This window comes from Lycium barbarum, chromosome 7, assembly GCF_019175385.1.
Source record: "Lycium barbarum isolate Lr01 chromosome 7, ASM1917538v2, whole genome shotgun sequence".
Classification (NCBI taxonomy): Eukaryota; Viridiplantae; Streptophyta; class Magnoliopsida; order Solanales; family Solanaceae; genus Lycium; species Lycium barbarum.
This window is the reverse complement of record NC_083343.1, coordinates 115,827,768-115,847,472: the sequence shown is the minus strand read 5'-3', so window position 1 is coordinate 115,847,472 and position 19,705 is coordinate 115,827,768. Positions and strand designations below refer to the sequence as shown.

General features: G+C 35.6%; 2 protein-coding genes across 8 annotated transcripts; one reads left to right on the top strand and one right to left on the bottom strand.

Moving 5' to 3' along the window:
• Positions 1–348: 348 nt before the first annotated feature.
• Positions 349–10,085, top strand: LOC132603923 (pre-mRNA-splicing factor cwf23). The gene is made up of 5 exons (XM_060317230.1): positions 349–754; positions 1,788–1,862; positions 6,874–7,013; positions 8,884–9,021; positions 9,580–10,085. Exons 1-5 carry the CDS (start codon positions 487–489, stop codon positions 9,787–9,789), a joined length of 831 nt encoding a protein of 276 aa, XP_060173213.1. The 5' UTR covers positions 349–486; the 3' UTR covers positions 9,790–10,085.
• Positions 10,086–10,367: 282 nt separating this feature from the next.
• LOC132603921 (phosphopantothenate--cysteine ligase 2-like) lies at positions 10,368–18,629 on the bottom strand. Of its 7 annotated transcripts, XM_060317224.1 has the most exons (11): positions 18,491–18,621; positions 17,553–17,581; positions 15,627–15,799; positions 15,410–15,533; positions 15,281–15,325; positions 15,113–15,198; positions 14,687–14,739; positions 14,548–14,607; positions 14,271–14,372; positions 11,844–11,963; positions 10,368–10,882 (listed from the first exon to the last, which is right to left on the bottom strand). In XM_060317224.1, exons 3-11 carry the CDS (start codon positions 15,772–15,774, stop codon positions 10,643–10,645), a joined length of 978 nt encoding a protein of 325 aa, XP_060173207.1. In that variant the 5' UTR covers positions 15,775–15,799; positions 17,553–17,581; positions 18,491–18,621; the 3' UTR covers positions 10,368–10,642. The 7 variants fall into 7 exon arrangements, with proteins under 7 accessions (XP_060173207.1, XP_060173211.1, XP_060173206.1 ...); XM_060317228.1 differs by lacking the exon at positions 17,553–17,581 and having other exon boundaries at positions 18,473–18,629; XM_060317223.1 differs by lacking the exon at positions 18,491–18,621 and having other exon boundaries at positions 17,553–17,745.
• Positions 18,630–19,705: the final 1,076 nt, after the last annotated feature.

Here is a 19,705-nt window from a genome sequence, read left to right as displayed (position 1 = left end):
TTTTTTTCGTAATTTTTTTTCACTTTTTTTACTTTTAGCGTTTGGCCATAAAAATTATTCACTTTTTTCCGGAGTTGTATTCCGGAATACTAAAAACAAGAAAAACTTGTTTTTCAAATTTTTTTTCCACTTTTTTATACTACATTTCACCAAAAATTACAATTTCAAAAACTATGACCAAACACAACTCCAACTTCAAAAATTCCAAAAAAAAGTGATTTTGTTTTGTATTTATGGCCAAACGGGCCCTAAATGTAAATGCTGAGGGTACAACAGTCATTAAAGCTAAGTTCCCCTCCAACTGTAACGAAATAAACCGTCCACAAAATTAGAAGCTGAAATTTTTTTATTTTTATTTTTTTTTAAAAAAAATTAGATTCACAAAAGATTCATTTCTTCATCAATCTTCTTCCAATTTCTACTCCATTAATTAATGTCATAAAATTGGAAAAGCGGTGTGAAATTTGCCCAAAAAAATTGAGAATTATGAGCAATTTGAGATCAATTTGTAGACCTCAAAGTGTATACTATTTTTCAATCAGTTGTTGTTGCAGAGACATATTATTGGGTAAATCATCAGTTAGGGTTTCAACCCGTAACCTTAATTCAAACCCTAAACCTTGGGTGGTGCAATCATGGTCGAGAAGAAATGACACGTGGGATTATCGATTGAATAATAATAATAAGCAAAGGAAAATGATGACTACTTGTGCTTATAATTGGAACGATTCCAAGTCTCCTTATGAAACTTTAGGTATGTTATTTTCTTTTCAGTTTTCTGTGTTCAGGATTTTTATTACTCCCTCCGTGGCCGTTGTTTGACTGGGCATCAAGTTTAAGAAATAATGGTAGTCTAAAACAAATCATAGAAATCATAGGCGGTCTACATCACGTCCTTGGGGTGCAACCCTGCTAACGCGGGGTGCTTTGTGCACCGGGCTGTCCTTTTTAATCCATGTTTAGAATAGATTACTAGTAATTATTTTTATTTTTGTAATATTGGCCGAGTAACATGGTCGGTGATGATTCACATAGCTGACCCCAACTTGTTTGGGACTGAGGCGTAGTGGTTGTTGTTGTCAAAGAAAAAATGTTGAACTCAATTTGACTGGGAATTATGATGAGAAAATATCTTTTAGTAAATGCAGAGCTATACTTAAGTGTGATGAGGATATGGGGGATTTTCAAATAGAAGGTACAAGTATTGATAGTTTCTGATCGAACATGTATTTGGATTGGACTTGGTTAGCAACATTTGGGTTGTGTTAAATACTGGTCTTTTAGCAAAGTATAGAGGATCTATGAGTTGCAAAACTGCGCTAAAACCAAATTATTTTCTCTGCTAGCTCAAGTTAACATATCAGAACAACCAGGAACCTAGAAAAAGCAGATTCAAATAATAAATCTTTGCAAGAAACTGTCAATTTCATGATTAACAGGGTGCATTTTCATTGTTTCATGAGTTCTATGTGTATGAGTCTTCTTGTAATCTTTTCGTTTCTAGCCTTTTCTATAATTCTTTATTTTTGTTGGTGTTTATCCGATCTGGCTTCATAAAGGACATCTTCATCTTGGGATATATGTGTACAAGTGTCATATGCCTATACGGACAATCTCATTCCAACTTATCAAGCTTTTATGAAGTGTATTAGACACACTAAAACTACCTTTTGATCCCCATCATTTTAGCGGACTATAAAGCGCAGTCGAGCCCCCTTCCTCTCACCTTGTGCATTTGAATGCTTTTGCATTATTTGCAAAAACTGATGGAATGTTTCTGTTTGCAGAACTTGAAAGGGATGCAGATGAAGAACAAATAAAGGTGGCATATAGACGTCTTGCAAAGTTTTACCATCCAGATGGTTTGTGCTTAATCTTATAGTTGTCATTTTAGTGCATTCCTCACACATGCATTTTCTCTTTGTTTACCTTTTCTTTTCAGGTATCAGCATTGTTGGGGGAATTAAAGTATCGAGCTAATATGAGAGAAAAATACTTCTATTACTTTCAAGAATAGAAAGAAGAGACATACAAGCTCTAACAAAAAAAAAAAAAACTCTCAAAAGACACCTCACAAATCTCTCAAGGATATTACACAACTCTTCTTGGTTGTGCTGTGATAATCTAATATCTTATAATAGAAAGCTTTACAAGCTTCTCTATTTATAGGACCAAAACTAGGTAGGAGGAAGCTAGGAGGAAGCTTAGAGGAAGCTTCAATGGTGGGTGAGAGGAAGGTGACTCCTAGGTGTGAGGAAGCATCCCTTGTCATTTATAGATTTGGAGGAAGCTTCATAGAAAGTGCTAGGAATTGAATTCTTCAATTTGCTTGTAACTGGATATGTCCTGGAAATTGAATTCTTCAATTCTCCCCTTCCAGGCATATTCAGAACAAGCATCCCGACTATGTCTCTGCATAGTTCTAGCTTATCTCGTGTCACCACCTTTGTCAGCATGTCTGATGGATTCTCCTTTGTGTTGATCTTCACTAGTCTCAACAGTTGTTGATCAATCGTCTCGCGTATCCAGTGATACCGAACATCAATATGTTTTGTACGGGAATGGTACATGGAGTTCTTTCTCAAGTCTAGAGCACTCTGACTGTCACAATGTATCTTGTACTCTTTCTGTTGGATCCCAAGTTCTTGGAGATAGCGCTTTAGCCACAACATTTCTTTACCAGCTTCAGCGGCAGCAATGTATTCTGCTTCTGTTGTAGATAAAGCGACACACTTCTGCAATCTTGATTGCCAAGAAACAGCTCCCCCTGCAAAAGTGTAGATATATCCTGAAGTAGATTTTCTACTATCAATATCTCCGGCCATATTAACATCTGTATAGCCTTCCAAGACTGGATCAGCTCCTCCGTAGCAAAGACATAACTTCGTGGTACCCTTCAAGTATCTGAGAATCCATTTGACTGCCTCCCAATGCTCCTTCCCGGGGTTAGAGAGAAAACGACTCACTGTACCCACTGCATGAGCGATATCTAGCCGTGTGCATACCATAACATACATCAGACTTCCACTTCCAACTGCTGAAGAATAGGGCACCGCTGACATCTCCCCGATCTCTTCCTTGGATGTGGGACATGTTCTTTTGCTCAACTTGAAGTGATTCGCAAGTGGAACACTAACTGGTTTGGTATTATTCATGTTGAATCTCTCAAGTACCCGTTCAATGTACTTCTCTTGAGATAGCCATAACTTGCGATTCTTCCTGTCTCGAGTGATCTGCATCCCAAGAATCTGTTGAACCGGTCCTAAGTCTTTCATATCAAAAGACTTAGAGAGTTCTTTCTTCAGTTGGTTTATCTTTATTTGACCTTTCCCAACGATCAACATGTCGTCTACATATAGTAGAAGAGCAATGAAGGTACCGTCTGGAAGTCTCTTGATGTATACACACTCATCCGCAGTAGTCTTCTTGTAGCCTTGACTTTTCATGCATGAGTCAAACTTCTTATTCCACTGCCTTGGTGCCTGCTTCTAACCATACAAGCTTTTAGATAGCTTGCACACGAGATTATCACTTGAAACCTCAAAACCTTCTGGCTGCTGCATATAGATTTCTTCTTTCAAATCTCCGTGAAGAAATGTTGTCTTCACATCTATCTGTTCAAGCTCCAAGTTCATACTTGCTGCCAAGGCAAGTATAACTCGGATTGAGGTCATCTTGACAACTGGTGCAAAGATCTCATCAAAGTCAATTCCTTTCTTCTGCTGGAACCCTTTGACAACCAACCGAGCTTTGTGTTTCACCACTTGTCCGCTTGCATCCTTCTTTAACTTGAACACCCATTTGTTTCTCAGTGCCTTCTTCCCTTTACGAAGTTCTACGATCTCATAAGTTTGATTTTTCTGTAGAGATTCTAACTCATCTTGCATTGCTATCAGCCATTTTGCTTTATCCTTATGAGACATAGCTTCTTGAAAACTCTCAGGTTCTCCATCTTCAGTAAGCAAAAGGTATTCAGATGATGAGTACCTTTTTGATGGTATATGGCCTCGTTCAGATCTACGAGCAGTTGGAACCATCTGAGAAGAACTACCATCATCTGTGTTGTGCGATGGTTCTGGTGAGGTGGGTTGTGGCTCCCCTTGCTCAGCACTCTCTTCTGTCTCCTCATCTTCTTCTGCTTCTGAGTTTTCTTCTGGCACTTCGTCATTATTTCTCAAGAACAATTCTGGTGCTTCATTTGAAACTTGAGCACCCTCATTTGACTTCTGAGACATCGTGGATTTTTCAATGTCTTCTATTGTCAAATTTTCGTGAAGCACAACGTCCCTGCTTCTGATCACTTTTTTCTCCTTAGGATCCCATAACCTGTATCCAAACTCTTCATTTCCGTAGCCAATGAAAATGCATGGTATAGTTCTCGCATCAAGCTTCTGCCTGAGCTCTTTGGATACATGTGCATATGATGAACAACCAAATACTCTAAGATGTGAGTATGTAGGATCCTTACCTGTCCATAGGCTCTCTGGAACTTCAAAGTTGAGTGGTACTGAAGGTGATCGGTTGATGAGATAACATGCGGTATTGACTGCTTCTCCCCAAAATGGCTTTGGAAGTTTAGCCATGTTCAGCATGCTCCGGACACGCTCCATGATAGTCCGGTTCATTCTTTCAGCAATGCCATTGTGCTGAGGGGTGCGTGGTACTGACTTCTCATGTCGAATGCCATATGCTCTGCAATATGCATCGAACGCCTTGGAAGTATACTCGCCTCCATTATCAGATCGGAGACATTTCAGCTTCTTTCCTGTTTCACGTTCTACCAAGACGTGAAATGACTTGAAGCACTCGAACACCTGGTCTTTCGTCTTCAGGAAATACACCCACACTTTCCGAGAAGCATCATCGATAAAAGTCAGAAAATATCTGCTTCCACTGAGTGATTCAACCTCCATAGGACCGCAGACATCAGAGTGTACCAAACTTAACAACTCTGATCTTTTTGTTGTGGCGTGGCGCTGACGTTCTGCTGACGTCAGCGATGACGCAGCTCGTCTTCCTCCCCTGGTTGGCACGTGCGGCGTGTATGCCTTCCCGCCGGCGCGTGCGTGGCGCGTGCGGTGGCTTCCGGTGGCCGGTTGGTCGCCGAAAAATACCAGTTTACTCCTCTCGACGAGACGAATCCAATGGTATAATCAGATTGCAATTCCGAGCAAAATTGAAAAACACGATTTTTCAGACAGTAGCTTTTTTTTCTGAAAAAAAAATAAATATCAAAAGCTCAACCAGGCTCTGATACCACTTGTTGGGGGAATTAAAGTATCGAGCTAATATGAGAGAAAAATACTTCTATTACTTTCAAGAATAGAAAGAAGAGACATACAAGCTCTAACAAAAAAAAAAAACTCTCAAAAGACACCTCACAAATCTCTCAAGGATATTACACAACTCTTCTTGGTTGTGCTGTGATGATATAATATCTGATAATAGAAAGCTTTACAAGCTTCTCTGTTTATAGGACCAAAACTAGGTAGGAGGAAGCTAGGAGGAAGGTGTGAGGAAGCTTCAATGGTGGGTGAGAGGAAGGTGACTCCTAGGTGTGAGGAAGCATCCCTTGTCATTCATAGATTTGGAGGAAGCTTCATAGAAAGTGCTAGGAATTGAATTCTTCAAGCATCAATATGTTGTGTACTTGTAATTGACCTGATTGTAGTTTTAATTTTAGCTATATTTGTATGCATGTACACAAAAGAACTTTTTTGGCACGCTTCTCTTTGTTATACAATTCATGCCAATGAATAGAAAGAAAAAAAAAAAGTCTTTTTGGCTCTACTCACGCCCTTGAATTTGAAAAAAGACACTGTAAATACAGATGCAGATATGTGTGTGTAAATGTGACAAGTTGGTTTTGCGCCCAGCTGTTTGGACACTTTATCCAGAAGCTTCCTATAATATTATATTTAAGTTGTATGCTCATCTTCAATTATTAGAGCTTTCATGTAATATCACACTTCCACTTTTCCTCCCGACTCCCATTCCCTCCTTCCCCCCCTCCTCCTCCACGGCTTTTGCTATGACTTGAGTTATCCTCACTAGTAGAATGCCTTTCTACGGTTTTTCTTTTTTTTTTTTCTGTAACAGGCCTTGGATAGGATCTCTCTTTAGCTGTGGAACTGTTGTATATGATGTGTTTTTGTACTAGTAAATGACCTATTCCTGTAAAGCCGGATTTGATATGTCCAAAGTAGGCCTGTCAGCAAAGCTAACTCATGAATTGGTGTTAGGAAATACTTTTTTCTGTTCCACGAGATCATTTCTATCAATATTTGATTTTTTGAGGGTGTGCCATTGCAGTTTCTCACAAGTGGAAAATGGAAATATCATAGATAAGATTTAGTTGTGCACAGACCTAATGGGATAATGGCAGTTGCTCATTAGAAACATTTAATAATCATTCAAAATCTTATTCCTAGCTCAACCGGTTTGGTCAAACTACTACAGTTGTGTGGACGTCCATTTTCTCTGTCACGAACTCTCAATGAACAAAACTTCAGTAAGTTGGGCCCTCTTTCCCGGTTAGGCTGTTGAAAATTCAAAATTTAAGAAACAAAAATGATCTTATCAGGAATATTTGTATGTTATTGGACAACAAATTTTAAATGGTTCGCAGTTTGGGAATTTAATTCTTAAGCCTCAATGAAGGGAGAAGTTATGATGGTTATGTATTTTATTTTCTTTCTGAATTGAGGGTGGGTGGAGTGATCTCCTTGTTCTGTATAAAAAAATAATGGTTGCCATCTCTTGTTGGTCAATCCAGATGATTTCTTGTTTGATTCAGAGAATCAATTTCCTAGAGCCCTTGTATGGGCTGTTCTCTTTTATCTGGAACTAACTTACTTCTGTTTCTCCTCTAAGTTTATAATGGCAGAGGGACTCTTGAGGAAGGAGAAACTGCTGAAGCTCGATTCATTAAGATTCAAGCTGCTTACGAACTGCTTATAGATGAAGAAGAACGGAGAAAATATGATAGTGACAATCGAGTGAACCCCATGAAGGTGAAAATTTACAATAATGTTGATAGTTGTTGATTTATTATCTTTTTATCAATTAAAAAAAGAGAAGATTGCTTATTATCCAAGTATAATCATGTTCTAAATTTGGGCTAGAGTCTAAATGACTCTGTTCTATATATAGCCTCTTGCTGATGTGTGAGCGAATTTTGCGAGGCCAAATGAACATGCTTCAGTGAAGGCCTTTCAGTATATTTCATCTTGCCTCCTTAAAATATCTGAGTAATTGTTTGAAGGTGCAAACCACCATTTTTTTGTGCATAGAAAGGGAAATGTATATAAAAATGAGAAATTACATATTCCTTTCGCTTATTGTGGATGGTTGTACCTATCAGTGAATCGTTGCATAAATACATATTCCTCTTTCGTATTGTGAATGTTGTACCTATCAGTGAGTCGTTGCATAGGTTATCCAAATCCAGCTCCTTGATGAAATAATATTAAGACACTAATGATGCTAGTGAGATTGATTTTAAGTGGGGTTGGAACTTCCCTTGCAAACCATTTAGGGTCACTAAATGAATAAATGCCTCTAACTCTCAGATGTGGCAGTTTCAAGTGATAAGGGAAATACTATAATTGTGATGAAGTCTTTACTATAACAAATGTATGAGGAATTGAGGATCATGAGAAATTTTGAAGACCAGAATACTCTTAAAGCCATAAATATGCAGTATACTTTTATTCCCCTTTTAATCTTTTTTGCTAACGCCGGATGCTTTGTGCACTGGGCTGCCCTTTTTTGTTTTTGTGTGTGTGTGCGTGTTTTTTTTTTTTTTTTTTGGGCATGTGTAATAATGGAAAGTGGGGAGTCAAAATCACCACAGAAATAGTAGAACGATACAAACTTTGCATATTATATAGTGTTATGTATTAAGTGATATCGTTTTCCTTCACAAACACTTCACTATGCCTTCTATAATACATTAGGTTTTGTTTGAAGCTTCTCTATTTCCTGAGTTACTTATAATCCTTTTCAGAAGTTTACCAGCTGCTCCAAATTAGTCAAACTTTCACTTTTGGTCAGGTCATGCTAATGAAAACTGAGATATTATCACTTCACATGGAACTTAGTTGAACCTAATCTGTGCAAAATACAAATATACCAATCTTTAGAACAGATTTTTTCAGTCATGAAATAATGGCATATACTTTCATATTGGCGGACAGACGTGCATGCCATTCACTCTCTGTGAGAGTTGAGGCGTCTGGAGTACAAACATGAATTCATGTAAATGAAAGTGAAACCATATACTTTGTTGGATAGAGATAGGACAGAACAAGTAAAATTTTCTGTAGAACTAGAATACATCAGGATAGGACAAAATTGGACTAAATTATCAGAGGTGAAGTGTTGTGTCTTTTGTTTTTTTAGATGTTTTCTGTAGAGCACATAGACTTGTGGATTATAACATGTGTATAGTGCTCTTCTGTATACCTTTTGTGTACTGAGTTTACCCCTTTGTTAATAAAATCTTTATATTTGCAAAAGCAAATGCGAAAAAAGAAGTGTTTTATGTTCTTGCAACATTGGCATCTTTTTTGCTAGGGGCTATAACTGAACCAGTAAGGTTCAATCCGTCTTCTCTGGAGTAAACGGAATCCCATCGGTCTTAAAATTATCTACTAAGGTTCTGTTGAATAATAGAATTTGCCAATAGTAAGATTAGTGATTTTGCAAAAGTTCTAGTATTGTTCATGACACCATAATTAGCCCCAGTCGTTTACTTGTCAGATGGATTAGTTTATACTTTTTGCTGTCAATGAAGCGTTTCATGAATGTGGTGCTATTTGTTCTCTAGCTTCTGGGTCCTGCTTTCTCAAACTTAGATAATGCTGTTCTGTTATTCATCAGGCATCTGAAGCATGGGTGGAGTGGCTTATAAAAAAGCGAAAAGCATTTGACCAGCGGGGTGATATGGCCATTGCTGCATGGGCTGAACAGCAGCGGCTAGAATTAAATCTGAAGGCCCGCCGTCTTGCTCGTTCAAAGGTATCGAACTGTTTTTAGTACACTTTTTGTATCTCTAGCGCTAGTCGTCTAATAGTGCATTCTGCATTATCCTTGTTAACTTATGCAATGCGTTTTTTGTGTTGGTAATGCACTGATGAATATCACTTCAAGATATGCACATATTAAGACGTGCTTTGTAATCCTTTAATCTCGCGGTAACATAATCTGGCTTTGAAAATCCCACGTAAAATACTATAACATATATTGGTATGATCTAAAGAGATTGATTAGTTCATCAATCTCCATTTTCTTTCCTCTCAGTTCCTCTCTTTTCACCGTAGTGATAGATATTCCGTCACTTGTGAACTAGCATTAGCCTTACATCCAGCAGGTCACTCAATCTGCATTATGTCATACATATGATATATCATGTATGAACATGGTACAAAAATACATGCAGTGCTTGATCAGTTTTCCGTTGTTCATCCCTTGTGTGTTTTTCCTTCATTCCACTCCTGGAAAGTGGAAACTACAAATATGATGTACATTTCTTTCCAAGTGTCATCTAAAATTTTATTTGAAAAAATGGATTTTCAGATGGATCCCGAAGAAGAAAGGAGAATTATTGCTAAAGAGAGAAAGGCTTCTGTCGAGAATTTTAATAATACGTTGAAGCGGCATACACTTGTCTTAAGGAAAAGAGATATAATGCGGAGAAAAGCAGAAGAGGAAAAGAAAAAGGTCATTAGCAGGCTTCTTGCTGCTGAAGGTCTGGAGCTTGCAGAGGATAATGATGAAAACCGATAGGAAATTCAACGCATGTTGGTTCTCCTCGATTTACCTGATGAAGAATGCAGTATTTTGGAAAGTTGTTTTGGCATTGAAGCAATGTATTGTGCAATAGAGGAGGAAGAAAAAGTTGTATATATGATATCTCCCATCTGTCGCTTTACAAATGAAAATATAGTATCTTTGTAAGTTATTTAGCTGAACATCAATCATAGGTTGACTTTTTACTATACTGAACCTGGCAAGTTTGAAACATTTAGTTTTCTATTTGTCATGGTCGACTCCTTATCTATATTTATATTGATGCTTGCATAGATGCTGTATCTCTTTCTGCTAGTACTGCTGCTCCTTAGTCAACAAGGATCCGGGCGGTTCAATCAATTCTTGCAGGGTATTATTCATTTGTCTTTTAACTACGAGATAGCAGTACCTGGTGGAATAGTCGAGGTGTGCGAGCTCACCTGAATACTACCATTATACGAGACTCGTCCAACCTTAGGAGTTAAGGGTGTTTCCTGCTTACCGCCTTAGCGAAATGATTTTAGAGGGCACCAAAACACTAATAAACAGTAAATAGCCAACACTGAATTGCAAAATTTTGCTGATGAATTCAATGGCACAGCTGCTTTTTATTTCATTGAATGTATTCTTTAACAAGAAAAATAGGCTCGCCATAAGAATAACTAAAGGCACACCCTCTTTTCTTTTTGTTCTTCCAAGAGAGGCTGTGGTAGTTGGTTGAGTGGGGTGAAAAGGTATATCTCCTTTTAAACAACTGGTTACATAATTGTTGCATAGATGTACTGCAATCTCCTTGTAATGAACTCAGTTTCCACTGATCCACAAAATATCATCGGTCAGTCCTTTTAGATCATGCATCAGAATGGTTGATGTACGCCGAATGCCTACCGACAACAAGCTTAATCAATGGATCCTCGACATCAGCCCCATCCTGAGTTGTGTCCCGATGAACTGTGATCTTTTCCTGCTCAGTGACAACTATAACTTCCTCTTTACGGGTTGAAAGTTCATTAGCTACCACCATATGCATCTTGTACTTTTTGAGGGCCATATCAGCCTTACCTAAAAGGATATCTGTATCTGTCTCCAGCTGTTAAAAGGTAAATGTTGAAATCAGTATTCGAACTATATGTGATGAGCAGAGGTATAAAATATACAGGTCACATACATATCCATACGTGTGTGTGTGTGTCCAGGATATACTCGACCACTCAGTAAATTCCGATAGAACAACGATTTGACATCGGACCGCTGGATTGAATTAAAAAAAATTGTCCAGACTAATTAGTGAAAGATAATGCATCCAATTAATGACAATCAGACAGGGTAATTAAATGATAAAGACCATGTTATGGAACAAGTCAACAAACTATTGACAACCATGTAACTTGATTAACCTTAAGACTTTAACCGAATGGTTAAAAGTTCTAATTTTTAACTCTTTTAAGTGTTTTATTCTAGACACAAAAAGTTGCTAAGGAAGATTAGACTACTAATTTCACATTGAATGCATGTAAGTATAGCACGTCCCATCCCCACCATCACCAAGGCACCAACCCAACTAAGACCACATAAAATGGAACGGAGGGAGAAACTATGCACTCCTTCCAGTCATATTTTATGTGAACATTCTGAATATGCATGCAGGTTGAGTTAGTTTGACTTGTACGCTTTATTTATTGCTTGAGAAAAAGAAAAAAAAAATGAAATTGTTAAGACTCCATGTGTTACGTCGATGGGGTAGAAATCACATTATAGTCAACTTTTGAACTGCTTAATGACTTGAACTCATGAAACTAGAAGAAATAGAATACTAAGGGTTTGTAAATGTATGTCAAATAAAAATTTGGAACACCTGAAACATTAAAATTGGGAGCTGCATGAATAAGATGAAGGGAATATGAGTTTGATCTTATTAGACCCAAGCAGCAGCATATGCACAGTTCTCCTCAATATATAGTCGACACGGTTATTGTCAGGTAACCATATTTTTACAGGTATAGTAGACTTCAAGATTATGGTCAAGGAAACTGAAGAGATGATAAGCTAACCTTGAAAGATATGCAGAAAGCCACAGGGGCCCACTCATTTCTAAGCACATAAAGCATCTTTGGTACTTGAGCAAGCCGCATGTCCAATGGACCAGATCCTGACTGGATCTTGTGTATCGTCTGTAAAAAAGGAGCTTATATTAAGCAAAATACGAGAAGATCTTAGAAGAACTAGATTACCTGACATGCTATACATCTACCATTTCTACCTAACAAAGTAAAAGGCAAGTTTTATAGAACAACGGTAAGGCCAGCAATATCATATGTGAATGAATGTTAACCTTCTAAAAGCTCAGCATATCCACGAGATGAGTAATCATAGAGATGCAAATTTAAGATGGATGTGCGGTCGTACAAGACTAGATAAGATGATCACATCCGTTAGAAGGTGCAAGTAGCACATATAGAGGATAAAATGAGGATATAACGCTTGAGATGGTTTGGCTAAATGTTATGCAGGCCTCCGGATGCACCGTTTCATAAATGTGAAAACATGATAGATTGAAACTAGGAGGAAGAGGTAGACCTAAATTCACATGAAAAGAAATTATCTGAAAATATTTAGAATATCTAGGAATCCAAACAGATCTAGCGAACGATAGAAAACAATGGAGTTGAAAATCCGTATTGATGATTCCAACTAGAAGGTTAGTGCTCACTAGAAGACTCTTAGGGTGTGTTCAGTAGGAAGGAGAATGTTTTCTTGGAAAATAAGTGGTTTTCTTACTTAATTTCTTATGTTCGGTACGTAAGCAAATTTTTTTATCCTAAAAGCATTTGTATATAATCGAGACAACTACTATGAGAGGTGGGGTGTGGTGGTGGTGAAGATGAGGTCTGTTGGAGGGTGGGAGGATACAATCAATGTGGAATACCCACTAGAGTATGGGAGGATACAATCAATGTGGAATACCCACTAGAGTATATTAGAGAAACACTAGTGCTAAATAATTAGTATGGAGTATTGAAATATTATGAACCCAAACAGAGCATTTATAAGGGAAAAGGTGCAAATATACCCCTCAACTTTGCGATTTAGAGCAGATATGCCCCTCGTTACAAAAGTGGTGCATATATACCCCTGCCGTTACAAAAATGGTGCAAATATACCCCTGCAGTTACAAAATGGTGCAAATATACCCTTTTCACTAACGGAAATTTTTTTAAAAATCATTTAATTTATTTTTTAATTAAAAAAAAAGTCTACCTATATTTTCTTTAGTAGACATAATTTTCTAAAGCCACATGGTAATTTTTTTTCTAGTGTGTCGGGTCTGGTAAGTTTCAAAAAATATCTCCGTGACTTTAAAAAAAAAATTAAGTCATTTATTTTTTGACTTTAATTTGACTTCTTCTTTTTTTACTTTTTTTTTTTGGTACCATTAGAATATTTTCTTATCCTACATGTGCTTTGAGATCGTACTCGATTAAATAAATATAGTTGCATGAAGCAGCATAAGTGCTAACCTGATTTTAAAAATTAAAAAAAGCTAAAACGTTAGGTTATTTCGAACGTCAAGCATCTGTAGATCTACTAGTGATGAGGTATACATAGGTGGAAATAGACTAAAAGGATGGCTATACGGTACAGCATCTCATTAAAATCACAGAAAATAAAAAATTCCTAATAACCTAACGTAGTCTATTTCCACCTATGTATACTTCATCACTAGTAGATCTACACATGCTTGACGTTCGAAATAACCTAACGTTTTAGCTTTTTTTAATTTTTAAAATCAGGTTAGCACTTATGCTGCTTCATGCAACTATATTTATTTAATCGAGTACGATCTCAAAGCACATGTAGGATAAGAAAGTATTCTAATGGTACCAAAAAAAAAAAGAAAAAAAAAAGAAGTCAAATTAAAGTCAAAAAATAAATGACTTTAAAAAAAAAATTAAAAGTCACGGAGATATTTTTTGAAACTTACCAGACCCGACACACCAGAAAACAAAATTACCATGTGGCTTTAGAAAATTATGTCTACTAAAGAAAATATAAGACTTTTTTTTAATTAAAAAATAAATTAAATGATTTTTTTTTTAAATTCTGTTAGTGAAAAGGGTATATTTGCACCATTTTGTAACTGCAGGGGTATATTTGCACCATTTTTGTAACGACAGGGGTATATATGCACCACTTTTGTAACGAGGGGCATATCTGCTCTAAATCGCAAAGTTGAGGGATATATTTGCACCTTTTCCCCATTTATAATATTGAGGACTCATACACCAGACTCCAACTAGCTTTGGATTGAGGCGTGGTTGTGATCGTTATATATCTACAGTTTATGGTATTGAAACAAAAGAGGGCAGGAGACAACAAAAAAGAAATACACAAATTCACAAAGATTGAACTGTATCCAACCATTTTCAACTGCAAATTCAACCCCAAAAAAAAAAGAGCAAGAAGAAATAAATGATTACCATGCTCTCCCATGGTACATAGAAGTCGGAAACTGCAGCTGCAAGATAGAACATGGCACTAGGACCAAGGCTCCTTAAAGACACAGCTATCATCCGAAGAATCTGTTTAATACAAACAACATCTAATACTCTTTACAAGCATTCATACAGCATATTAGACATGGTGCATGTTGCTTACTCAGATTTGAAGTTTCTAGAACTAATTAAACCAAACAGATTTGCACCAATCTACTGAACATAACCTACTTATCAAACAAAAAGATCTACTGAACATTACCTGCAAGTATTCAAAAATTGTTGTAAACGGTAATTTCAACAGGAAGCCTCGATTGACTGCCTGCAATTAAAAATTCTTAAGTTAATTACTATCAAATGTAAGTGAAATGGTGAAATGAATAATTGAAACAGATCCTCACTGAACGATTTTTAGTTATGGCTCTCTTCACCACTTCAGCATGCGATGAGTCCACTGAAAAACATAAAATGGTCAACAACATCAAACAGGTTTAAGATATTCCAAAAACGGTGACAAATACCCCCCCGCCCCCCCCAACTCCCCTTTTTTTTCCCCCCGGCAAGCCTAACAAGCCTGGGATGCAGATAGCATCAATATAATAGTTAATTTCCAAATTCCATCACAACATTATATTTCCTCCTTCTATAATTCCCCCCATCTATTTTATTAGGTAGGATGAAAAGGTATTGAGGAATTGGAATTATCAATATGAGCCTATATAATCAATATCGAGTATTTTATTAAATTCACCATGCAGTTTTATGCTGCTAGGAATCTAGAAAGCATGGATATCTATTAAAATGGACAAATGAAAAAATTAACAGACCTTGAATACTTGAATCATCAGTTGAAGTAAAACACTCAAGCAATGGATCGTCAGGCAGCGATCTGCAAAATGGCTGGCAGGTTCCCCTGCACGTAGAGTTTCATGACCTTAAAAATCCAGTCAGGACCATATACTAGTTTTAAAGGGAAGAAATGCACTTGTACAAACCTACGATAAAGAAAGATGACAGAATAACCAGCCTTCAAAAAGTACCTGCAATTCCAGCTCATTGAATTTAAAACATTATATGAACCAAATGTTTACTAGAAAATTTAGGTATCGTGTTTCATGATATACTCTGTGGAAGCAGATCCTCTATGACCAGAGCTAAAGTTGTCAATATAACGAACACATCGTTTCTCCAAAGGAACAGTTGTGCCACCAGAAGTCACACACACCACCCTGTTTGCTTTTCCATTTTCTGAACAATGATTATAAAGCCAAAGTCAAAATAAAATCTATGGCAATATGGCATTGTAAGTTGAAATAATACAAGCTATGGGAGCAAATTTGCCTGATGATGAGGAATTCCGCTCGATAAATTCCTTCAATTTTGTCTCTATTTCAGCAGCGTCTTTTAGTGGTGGAGCTGATTCAAAGAATGCCTTGATTTGAAGTGTTGTTGTTTCTTGTACATTGTCGGTCCCATTCATCGAATCCATGGAAATCCTTGCGAAGATTGTTTATCTACAATATGACAACCCAGCAAGATCACAACCTCAGAACGATGATTCATCAACCAAGCAAGTTCAATAGCAGGGAATTTCCAAGATAAATATTAGCTAGAGATCCACATCAACTCACAGCACACCTTCACTACAATTTAGATGGGAAGAGAAGGGACGATAAATTGTGCGTAGGATAGATTTCAGCCCCTAAATTAGCCAATTTTAAGAAGAGCAATGACGTAGATGGCCATCCACCAAAATAATAGCCAGCAAATGTATGTTTTTTTTATATTAATATATACACATCAAACATACATTTTTATTTATAATAATGTATTCCCTCCGTCCCAATTTAAGCGTCTTACTTTCCTTTTTTGTTTGTCTCAAAAAGAGTCTCTTTCTATATTTAGTAAGTTGACAATTCAAACATCCTACATGGCAAGTTTAAAATCACAATTCAAAAGACATTTAGTACATTACACACATCTTTTCCATGTGATACTAAGACACTTAAATTGGGACGGAGGGAGTATATTTTTTGAATAATTGGCTAGCGAATGTAATTATTTTTGACTGACCGACCAGACGTGTGACTTACCCTTTTAAAAACTAGTGATAATAGAAATAATGTGCAGATCAAATCTTCTGATTCAATAAAGGCTTAATTAAGAGAATTGAGAGTTTAAAAAACGCACCCCTTTAAATCTCCTTGTTTTCAAATCGCCCACAGAAGAAGAATATAAAGGACAGCAATTTCCACGTGATACATACACGGATTCATCACACTCTATCAAAATTCCCAACAGTCTTACCAAAATTTCCCTACCAACTACATTTCAACTTGGAATGAATTGGCCCAAATGGAGGACAGTGGATATAGATGATTCATATAGCCGATTCCAACTATTTTGTGATTGAGTCGTAGTTGATTGATTAGAAGAATTACAACAGAGGGAAGAATACATCAAGCACTTCAAAATTATCAAGAAATGAGAATGAGGGATGTACTTCAAATTGATCAAGACGTGACCTTTAAATACTGAATTGCTAGTATACTTACTAATGCAATAAATAACAACAACAACAACAGTTGAATCCATAAAGTGGCGTCCTGACGCAGACTACTCTACCCTGGGAGGTAGAGAGGTTGTTTGCGGTAGACCTCGGCATAAGGACAAGCAATTCAAAGCAATATAAGAAGTCGGGGCAAAATAATATAAAAAGCATGATAAAGGTATCTCAAAAAAAGTATTTGTAACTACCACAAATGCATACGATAATCGAAGCACAAGAAAACAACATACAGTCACAGAAATCAAAAGACAATAAACTACAAGAATAACACTACAACAACTACTATGAAGAATAAGTCCATAACCTCCCATCTAAGGTCAAGTCCTCGGTAAGCTGGACGTGCGCTATGTCCTGTCTAATCACCTCTCCCCAATACTTCTTCGGCCTACCTCTACTAATGCAATAAATACCCAACTAAAAATCGGCTAGATGTAAAACATCATTAAAGTTTTCACCTTGTGCAATGAAGAAGGGAGAAGACAGCTAAAAGACAAAAACACTCAATTTTGATACATAAAGCAATTCAAAATTACAAAGAAATGAGAATGAAGACTTCAAATTGATCAAGACAGGAACATAAAATTCTAAAATTTCTATAAAAAACTATAAGTCACCATAATTAATAATCTAAAATATTTAAAAAAGATATGAGAAAATTATGGTGAAAGAATAAAAAGGAGGACAGTAGTAAAATTCACCTGGTGTGATGGAGGAGAAGAAGACAGCTCAGAAGAAAAAAAAAAAAAAAAGATGCAATTTTTTGACAAAGCCAAATGGTTAGGAAATTAAAACTGAAAGAATCTTTATAAATCTACAAATTTGAGTGAAATTTAACAAGTGGGTTTTAACTTTAGTTAGGTTGAAAGGAGATTCAGAAATAGAAAGTTTAGTGTCAAAAGGGAATAAAAGAAAGAAAGAAATATATATATATATATATATATATATATATATATATATATATATATATGAGTGAAAAGTGTAAATTAGGATTTAGGAGTATGCAAAAAAAGTTCGGGATGGAATCTTTTAAGTTTTCTCAAATTTTAATAATTGAAAATTACGTAAAAAAAAAATAAAAAGAGTGAGAAGTACTACTTTCTCCGTCCCAATTTATTTGAAAGTTGATCAGTTTAAGAGTGAAATAAATCTTTCTTTGACTATGATTTTTTTTAACTATTTTCATATATTGTGAATTATTAATTATGCAGATTTATAGTACTTTTTATGTAGTTTTCAAATATATAAATTTTATTATAAAATACTCAAAGAATTTATGTTTAAAATTAAGTAAAAAAAAAAGCAATTTGACTCCCAAACTAGTCAACCTTCAAATAAATTGGGACGGAGGGAGTAGTATAATTTCATGTAATTTTCAAGAATATAAATTTTAATATTAAAATATTAAATTAATGTAATCCAATTTAAATTCAAAGTTTAGTTAAAATTGACTCTCAAAAAGTAAAAAATATCACATAAATTGAGACGAAAGAAGGATGCGAAAAAATTACGGTAAAAAAAGATTTGTTTGAATCTTAAATCCGAAAGATGTGATATAATGTGGGATAGAGGAAGTAATTAAAGTTTTCACATTTACCAACAAAATAGAGATAGTATTCACCTGGAGGAGAAGACAGCTAAAAAAGATCCAATGTTGTGATGAACCAAAATAGTTAGGATATCAAAACTGAAAGAATCTTTATAAATCTACAAATTTGAGTGAAATTTGGCAAGTGGGTTTTAACTTTAGGTGTCAGTTGAGAAGAGATCAAGAAATGGAAAGCTAGGTGACAAAAGGAAATATAAGAAAGAAAGAAATATATAGATGAGGGAAAAAGTGTAAATTAGGATTTAGGAGTATACAAAATTATGGATGAAATGGAAGATAATTATTAGTAGTACTCTATAATAATAATAATAGCAATAATAATAATAATAATAATAATAATAATAATAATAGCAATAATTAAGAGCCGCCATTTCCCGCCAACCGTTTGGTCAGATTTTGAGGGCTATTTATATTTTATTGTTCTCAATTTGTATTAATGTTATATAGTTTTGATAAGTAGCTTATTTTATTTTTTGTTCACAAGAAAATCACAGCCGCTATTTTTCGGAAACATACAAGATCAATCTCGTTCCATTGTAATAGCCCCAAAATCACATAGAAGAGATAAATCCTCGGCCTCGTGCGACGAGCTCTACCAAAAAACAAGCAGGAGGTTTCGGACCTGAAATCCCTCATTTAGGAAATCACTTGCTCGACCAACTCAATCACTTTATGATAGTTTTGATATTTATTGGCGAAGTTTTGATAATTTTTCTCAACAAGAGATTACAAATGTGAGTGAATAAATACAAAGCTAATGTTTCCCCTTGAAAAGCTTATAAAATTCTCTAATTTCAACTTTCAAGAGATTGTAATATAGCAGGAAAAATAAATATCTCTGAGAAATTCTAGTCTTCAGTTGATATATCAAATTACATTTAATGTGAATAATTTAAAAGGTAAAATATATCCAAGTTTATCTATTATAAAACTAAACAAATATTTTATATTATACCTAGCAATCTTATTTACAAAAAGGATCAAATATATGTATATAAATAAAAAGTATATCCACTAAAAAGTAACGTTAAAAAATCAATTGAATTGCAACAAATGGTAGATTTGAATCCATAATTTTAAAAACACAATAGGTACAATTAATGCTAACAAACTTAAAGATTGAACTTATAAAATTTAAATTCTGATACCGCTTCTAATCCCACATTGTAATCTCAGGATAACTTATCACAAACCAAACTGCCCCTTAGACTATTACCAAAATGGGAAGCTAGTCATTACTCATGA

Bases quoted from the DNA above. Each gene is read 5' to 3' on its own strand.
- LOC132603923 (XM_060317230.1), top strand. From the start codon at position 487: ATGAGCAATTTGAGATCAATTTGTAGACCTCAAAGTGTATACTATTTT. The intron at 1,863-6,873 runs GTTTGTGCTTAA...TTCTCCTCTAAG, and splicing joins AAAGTTTTACCATCCAGATG to TTTATAATGGCAGAGGGACT. The intron at 7,014-8,883 runs GTGAAAATTTAC...GTTATTCATCAG, and splicing joins ATCGAGTGAACCCCATGAAG to GCATCTGAAGCATGGGTGGA.
- LOC132603921 (XM_060317228.1), bottom strand. From the start codon at position 15,774: ATGGATTCGATGAATGGGACCGACAATGTACAAGAAACAACAACACTT. The intron at 14,373-14,547 runs GTAATGTTCAGT...TGTATTAAACAG, and splicing joins CAATTTTTGAATACTTGCAG to ATTCTTCGGATGATAGCTGT. The intron at 11,964-14,270 runs GTAATCATTTAT...CCTTTTTTACAG, and splicing joins ATGTACCATGGGAGAGCATG to ACGATACACAAGATCCAGTC.